This window comes from Entelurus aequoreus, linkage group LG10 (assembly GCF_033978785.1).
Source record: "Entelurus aequoreus isolate RoL-2023_Sb linkage group LG10, RoL_Eaeq_v1.1, whole genome shotgun sequence".
In the NCBI taxonomy this organism is placed as follows: domain Eukaryota; kingdom Metazoa; phylum Chordata; class Actinopteri; order Syngnathiformes; family Syngnathidae; genus Entelurus; species Entelurus aequoreus.
The window spans coordinates 14,062,971-14,070,903 of NC_084740.1; the positions used below are offsets into that span (position 1 = coordinate 14,062,971).

Below are 7,933 nucleotides of genomic sequence, written 5' to 3' on the forward strand. Positions count from 1 at the left end.
AGTGTAATGTTCAATTATGTCGGCAGTCAGAAATCCGCGGCTCTTCAGCGCCGCCATAGTGGCTCCATGGAGCTTTTTCAAAAATGTATTAAAATGGAAAAAGACGAGGTATAAAATATATTTTTTGATTCAATATGGTTTCTGTAGGAGGACAAACATGACAAAAATATTCCTAATTGTTAGAAATCCTGCGGTTTATATGAATCATGCTTCACTGATGAGAGTGTTTGGCAAGTGCCGTTTTGTTCTACTAATTTCACGGTCTAACCATAGTTTGTTTACATGTACAACTTTCTTCGATGCTGCCACAGAAAGATGTATTTCATGCCACGCCTTCTTTGTCTAATTTTGTCCACCAAACTTTTTGTTCTGTGCGTGGATGCACAAATGTGAGTTTTGTTGATGTTATTGACTTGTGTGGAGTGCTAATCAGGCATATTTGGTCACTGCATGACTGCAAGCTAATCGATGCTAACATGCTATTTAGGCTAGCTGTATGTACATATTGCATCATTATGCCTTGTTTGTAGGTATATTTGAGATTATTTAATTTATTTTACTTATGTCCTCTGTATTTAATTTATATTTGCATGTCTCATGACACATTATCTGTATGTAACATTGGCTGCATTTCTGATAGTTGTTTGTGTGTCATCTTGTTCCAGACCACAACAAACGTTACCCAGCTTGCATAGATTGTAATAAATCCATTAGAAGAAGACGGCCTGCCGTTCCCTTAAACTTGGACACATACATCTATACCTTTTTGGTATTTTAAATTAGTTATTTCCAGGTGTTATGTCACCCTCGGAGAAGCCTTCGTTTTACTAATGTTTTCCAATGTCGTAAAAATGTGTAGAATAAACTTTACATTTCAACACTTCTGTCAACAAAGATTTGCGTCAGCCTACGACAGTCATTTTGATAGTAGGCTATTATGGCTAATATAGACACTTACATCATGTGTTGTCTTCATTATAACACTTATATAAGACTTTTAAAGTCATTTTGATAGTAGCTAATATAGACACTTCATCATAACGCTAATATGACTTAATTTTTTGTGGCTCCACAGATTTTTCTTGGTCCAATATGGCTCTTTCAACATTGTGGGTTGCCGACCCCTGAATTAGGTTAATTGGGTCTTCAAATAATTATGCCATTTTTTATTCTCACTGCCAGACCTGTGTGTTTATTTCCGTACCCGACGGTATTGTCTAGAACTGTGGCCTTCCTCACGTGACAACCTCTGAGGAAGGCTACAGCTGTAGCTGAAACCGTCAGGTATGGAAATCAACACACAGGTCTGGCTGTAAGAATAAACAATTGCATGTGTAATATTAGTTGCCAAAATAATAAATATACTTGTTAAATACATCTGCCCTGTTTTTAATGAATATGTAGGCCTACTACACTACTGCATTTTAATGTTGGTCGTACTTGAAGGGCCAATTTTTTCCTGAGGTGGTACTTGCGGAAAATAGTTTAATAACCATTGTTGTAGTTTATAGAATATTACTAAGGACACTTGTGCATTTTAGCATATATAATTATGATGCAGATTAATTGAAAACATTTGTACAAACAACGTTTTATTAACAGTCCATTGCAAAAGTAAACATGAAATAGTAAATGTCCCACCAGTGGCACCATCTACTGGTCGTATTTGACGGCTATTTACAAGGATGCTTGCTCCTTGCCCACACACAAAAAGATCACAACGGACTCAGACTACATGATTCCCGGAGGTTGTCCTTTGCCCGCAATCTTTTTGGAACACTCCAGCAGAGCGTTATGGATGTCCTTCGCACACGAGATCTGAGACTTGATCATGCCGAGGTACTGGCTGTAAGACATGGACTCGGTCTGCACCGTGTCCGGTTTGGTGGCAGTCGGGACCAAGTTGGGGGAATGCTTGGCGCTGTCGATGCTCTGGGAGAGGCACTCGTACGCGAGCCGCTGCGGAAATGACGGAGGAATACTTGTTAGAACATCATGTTAGCATTGTTGCTTGTGATGTTTCTTTTTCCAAAAGGTGAAGGGGAAAATAGTTAACAGGTAGAGTGGGGCTACAAAATTAGGTAAACATGTGTTTTTTGTATAAAAGCCAAAACCAGTGAAGTTGGCATGTTTTGTAAATAACTGAATACAATAATTTGCAAATATTTTTCTACATATATTCAATTGAATAGACTGCAAAGACAAGATATTTAATCTTCCAACTGAGATCTTTATTTTTTTTTTGCAAATAATCACTCATTTAGAATTTAATGCCACAACACATTGCAAAAAAGTTGGCACGGGGGCATTTTTACCACTGTGTTACATGGCCTTTCCTTTTAACAACACTCAGTAAACGTTTGGGAACTGAGGAGACACATTGTTTAAGCTTTTCAGGTGGAATTATTTCCCATTCTTGCTTGATGTACAGCTTAAGTTGTTCAACAGTCCGGGGCCAGTCTAGTACCTGCACTCTTTTACTATGAAGCCACGCTGTTGCAACACAAGGCTTGGCATATTCTTGCTGAAATAAGCAGGGGCGCCCATGTTAACGTTGCTTGGATGGCAACATATGTTGCTCCAAAACCTGTATGTACCTTTCAGCATTAATGGTGCCTTCAAAGATTTGTAAGTTACCCATGCCTTGGGCACTAATACACACCCATACCATCACAGATGCTGGCTTTTGAACCTTACGCCTAGAACAATCCGGATGGTTCTTTTCTAAAAACAATTTGAAATGTGGAATCGTCAGACCACAGGACACTTTTCCACTTTGCCGAGCGAAGCCGGCGGCGTTTCTGGGTGTTGTTGATAAATGGCTTTCACTTTGCATAGTAGAGTTTTAACTTGCACTTACAGATGTAGCGACCAACTGTATTTACTGACAGTGGTTTTCTGAAGAGTTCCTGAGCCCATGTGGTGATATCCTTTACACACTGATGTCGCTCTTTGATGCAGTACCGCCTGAGGCATCCAAGGTCACAGGCATTCAATGTTACGTGATTTCTCCAGATTCTCTGAACCTTTTGATGATATTACAGACCGTAGATGGTGAAATCCCTAAATTCCTTGCAATAGCTTGTTGAGAAATGTTGTTCTTAAACTGTTGGACAATTTGCTCGCGCATGTGGTGACAAAGTGGTGACCCTCACCCCATCCTTGTTTGTGAATGACTGAGCATTTCATGGAAGCTGCTTCTATACCTAACCATGGCACCCACCTGTTCCAAATTAGCCTGTTCAACTGTGGGATGTTCCAAATAAGTTTTTGATGAGCATTCCTCAACTTTCTCTGTCTTTTTTGCCACTTGTGCCAGCTTTTGTGAAACATGTTGCAGGCATCAAATTCCACCTGAGCTAATATTTGCAAAAAAAGTTTTCCATTTCGAACATTAAGTATCTTGTCTTTGCAGTCTATTCAATTGAATATAGGTTGAATTTTATGATTTACACTACGCGCCAACTTCACATGTTTTGGGGTTTGTAGTTAAAAAATAAAATCCCTTCACATGATGCAGCACACTTTATAAACTACAGCTGCATTTGCATCTAGCATCCAATAGGGGTCACTATAACTGCACAGCGATTACAGAACTGTAATGAGAGCCTATTGAATGTGCATCAGGTCTCACCAAACACAGCTCCAGTTGGTCGCAAAGAGCATAAAATTCCTCCAGGCTTTTGTCAAAACGCGGAACAGTGGCGTCGCTACTTTTACTAAAAGACAAAAAGTGTGAAGAATTAGACCCTGACGACATAGCATGAATGACAAAGACTGTCACTCCCGACCGGTTCCGTAAAACCCGATGGGTCCACGCATGCGCAAAGACAATGTCACTTTCTAGAAATATTTCACATTGGAGCGTCCGCGACGTCACATGCTGTGATATTTGAATGTTATATCAATGTTTTGTGTTTTGTATTATATATATATATATATATATATATATATATATATATATATATATATATACATATATATATATATATATACTACCGTTCAAAAGTTTGGGGTCACATTGAAATGTCCTTATTTTTGAAGGAAAAGCACTGTACTTTTCAATGAAGATAACTTTAAACTAGTCTTAACTTTAAAGAAATACACTCTATACATTGCTAATGTGGTAAATGACTATTCTAGCTGCAAATGTCTGGTTTTTGGTGCAATATCTACATAGGTGTATAGAGGCCCATTTCCAGCAACTATCACTCCAGTGTTCTAATGGTACAATGTGTTTGCTCATTGGCTCAGAAGGCTAATTGATGATTAGAAAACCCTTGTGCAATCATGTTCACACATCTGAAAACAGTTTAGCTCGTTACAGAAGCTGCAAAACTGACCTTCCTTTGAGCAGATTGAGTTTCTGGAGCATCACATTTGTGGGGTCAATTAAACGCTCAAAATGGCCAGAAAAAGAGAACTTTCATCTGAAACTCGACAGTCTATTCTTGTTCTTAGAAATGAAGGCTATTCCACAAAATTGCTTGGGTGACCCCAAACTTTTGAACGGTAGTGTATATATTCTATAGTAGTAAAGAAGAATAAGAATATAAAAATGAACAAAGGATAGACTGCAATAAATGCAATGACACTTACCGTATAAAGAGAGTATGGCCAAACAAACAACAGGCGCCATGACTGCTACCAAGGACGCGTGCAGCTGTGGCCGGATGCATGCAATTGCTGTCGTTTTGACGAAATAAAGAAAAATAACAAGTCTATATATAGTTCTAAACAAACTTCAGCTAATGAACTTAAAATAAAACATGCTTCTATTCAAGGAAGTATAATTTTTCGACCATATTTGTTGCACTGTGCTGCGACATTCCTGCTGTGTTTCGTGACCAGCAGGCAGTCTTAACATGCACTAACGGCGCAATTAACGTACAAAAATACACAGAACAACCGAAAAAAAAAACGTATGACCCTCATTTTGCCAAAATCTTCATTAGCTTTGGACCAACAATCTCTGACAAATTGTGACTTTTGTGTGAAGTACGTCTACTGTTGTTGCTGCCTCCGATGTATTTGTAATCCCTGTACGTACCGCTCATGATGTACTATAACTAGAGATGTCCGATAATGGCTTTTTTGCCGATATCCAATATTCCGATATTGTCCAACTTTTAATTACCGATTCCGATATCAACCGATACCGATATATACAGTTGTGGAATTAACACATTGTTATGCCTAATTTTGTTGTGATGCCTCGCTGGATGCATTGAACAATGTAACAAGATTTTCCAAAATAAATCAACTTAAGTTATGGAAAAAAATGCCAACATGGCACTGCCGTATTTATTATTGAAGTCACAAAGTGCATTATTTTTTTTAACATGCCTCAAAACAGCAGCTTGGAATTTGGGACATGCTCTCCCTGAGAGAGCATGAGGAGGTTGCGGTGTAGCGGGGGGGTGTATATTGTAGCGTCCCGGAAGAGTTAGTGCTGCAAGGGGTTCTGGGTATTTGTTCTGTTGTGTTTATGTTGTGTTACGGTGCGGATGTTCTCCTGAAATGTGTTTGTCATTCTTGTTTGGTGTGGGTTCACAGTGTGGCGCATATTAGTAACACTGTTAAAGTTGTTTATACGGCCACCTTCAGTGTGACCTGTATGGCTGTTGACCAAGTATGCCTTGCATTCACTTGTGTGTGTGAAAAGCCGTAGATATTATGTGATTGGGCCGGCACGCAAAGGCAGTGCCTTTAAGGTTCATTGGCGCTCTGTACTTCTCCCTACGTCCGTGTACCAGTCCGTACAAAGCCGTTTTAAAAAGTCATACATTTTACTTTTTGAAACCGATACCGATAATTTCCGATATTACCTTTTAAAGCATTTATCGGCCGATAATATCGGCAGTCCGATATTATCGGACATCTTAACTATAACTGATATTTCTTTTTGTAACATGCAAAGTGAATAAGTGTACTTTTGTAGTTATTTCCCCATTATTTCTGCACAATAACTCAGATATGGTAACACTGGCAAGCAGTCGAGAATATGGAGTGATTTTTGGATTGCTCTATTAATTATTGACATATTTATTGCCACTTTATTTTCCTCTCATCTTTTATTGCACCCAAAATTTGGTTTATTTTACTCCTTCAATGTCCATCTACTTTTGTGTTTGCTTTTCAATTTTACTGTTACCGAATTGCATTATTTAAGTTTTACTGAGATTCAAAGATAGTCTGTGTTTGTCAAACAATCACCTTAATTTATTAATTTGTTCTGTTATTATTTGGATTAGCTTCTGTGTGTTCTCTCCTGAACAAAAAGCAGACGTTATGTTGTGTGTTTACCTCACAGAAGACGCTGTAGACCTTCTATTCCCATACTTGTCTCCTTTCCGATGTAAAAGCTTTCCACAATGCTCGCAGGTGGATCAGCCTCATGCTGCACAACTGGGCAATTTCAAGACGTCAAAAAACGAATGATAAAGTCGCTGCAAACACATAGCATTAGCTCAAAGTTGGTAGCGATCATGGCACCCTATAGACACGTGAGTGACTTTTGACCAATCATTGAGGAGATTACCTAAAACAGAGTTGACCATACTTTGTTTATACAAGACTGTGCTGTAGCGCAATTTTTTTTTTTAAAGTTTACATGCTTTTTTTATTTCTCTTTGCTATTTGGGCTTATTGGACCCTAATTAGAATAAAAACTAAAAATCATCTTTTGATATGATGTACTTAGTCCATAAGTAACAAACGTGTACTTCATGTTTAGTGACATAATTCTTTTTTTTACACTTTTTTTTTTTTCAAATTCCATTTTATGTTATACTCTTCTGACACCACCAGATGGCAGTATAAGTGTCCACATAAGCGGCCATAAGACCCCAATTCAGTAGTGTACACAATTTTAGAAATAAGAGCTAAAAGGTGCTGTCCACGCATGTGGCCACTAAGCCTTTAGAGGTTTTAATATTGACTTTTTTTTCTTTTTTTTTTAACTCAAATCTTTGTATGTGGCCTAACAAAAAAGTTGAATTTTAAATTGTCAGTATTGTGAATTGATGTGTTTGATGTAAAAAGAGAGAAAACAAAGACGGATGTATTTGCCATTTAAGGCTGCTGAACACATCGTTCGGGTTTTTGATTGATTGAAACTTTTATTAGTAGATTGCAGTGAAGTACATATTCCGTACAATTGACCACCAAATGGTAACACCCGAATAAGTTTTTCAACTTGTTTAAGTCGGGGTCCACTTAAATTGATTCATGATACAGATACATACTATTTTCATAATACAGTCATCACACAAGATAATCATCATAGTATATACATTGAATTATTTACATTATTTATGTTATCATTATGTTTTTCTCTGATTTCAAAATAAATACTGTATTCTTAATTAACAGTAGTTTTGTTTTAATATTTGTATGACATTGTTATTGAAATAAAGATTACCATGGTAACAGTGTACGAACATAATTGCCTTAAAAATAAGTTGACCGGAAGTGACGTAGTCTTCACGCATGCGTGGACCAATCGGGTCGTTCGGCACCAGCCGGGTAGTGAGAAATACAAATAATACTTACACCCCGTTATCTATTGTTGTGTTGTGAGATAAATTGATGGACGCAATCTTCATCAAGTTCTGAAAAAAAACCAATACATACTTTGTTCAACTTGATCTGTTGTTACGCCTTGTTTTGCGGCTGTGCGATGTGTACCGATGTACCTGCAGGCTTTCTTTCAGCTGAGGAATGAGCATTTTAAATCGGTGAACCGGATCGAAATCTTGCTGTTGACTCAACTGGAGCTGCTGTTGTTGTAAAGACGCAGACTGGCAGCTGGAGCCCACCGGCTGATGCTGCTGGGAAGCCATCTTAGACTACACAACCGGAAACACGAGTCGGTTGCTATTTTTAACACCAAAATAAAAGCCGACGTAAATATACAGATTTAAAATATCCA

The 7,933-nt window shown here is 38.0% G+C and overlaps 1 protein-coding gene across 1 annotated transcript; it reads right to left on the bottom strand.

Annotated features, from left to right (window-relative positions):
* Positions 1–1,575: 1,575 nt before the first annotated feature.
* med29 (mediator complex subunit 29) lies at positions 1,576–7,870 on the bottom strand. The gene is made up of 4 exons (XM_062060177.1): positions 7,698–7,870; positions 7,555–7,613; positions 3,635–3,719; positions 1,576–1,959 (listed from the first exon to the last, which is right to left on the bottom strand). The coding sequence occupies exons 1-4, from the start codon at positions 7,842–7,844 to the stop codon at positions 1,732–1,734; spliced, it is 519 nt and encodes a 172-aa protein (XP_061916161.1). The 5' UTR covers positions 7,845–7,870; the 3' UTR covers positions 1,576–1,731.
* Positions 7,871–7,933: the final 63 nt, after the last annotated feature.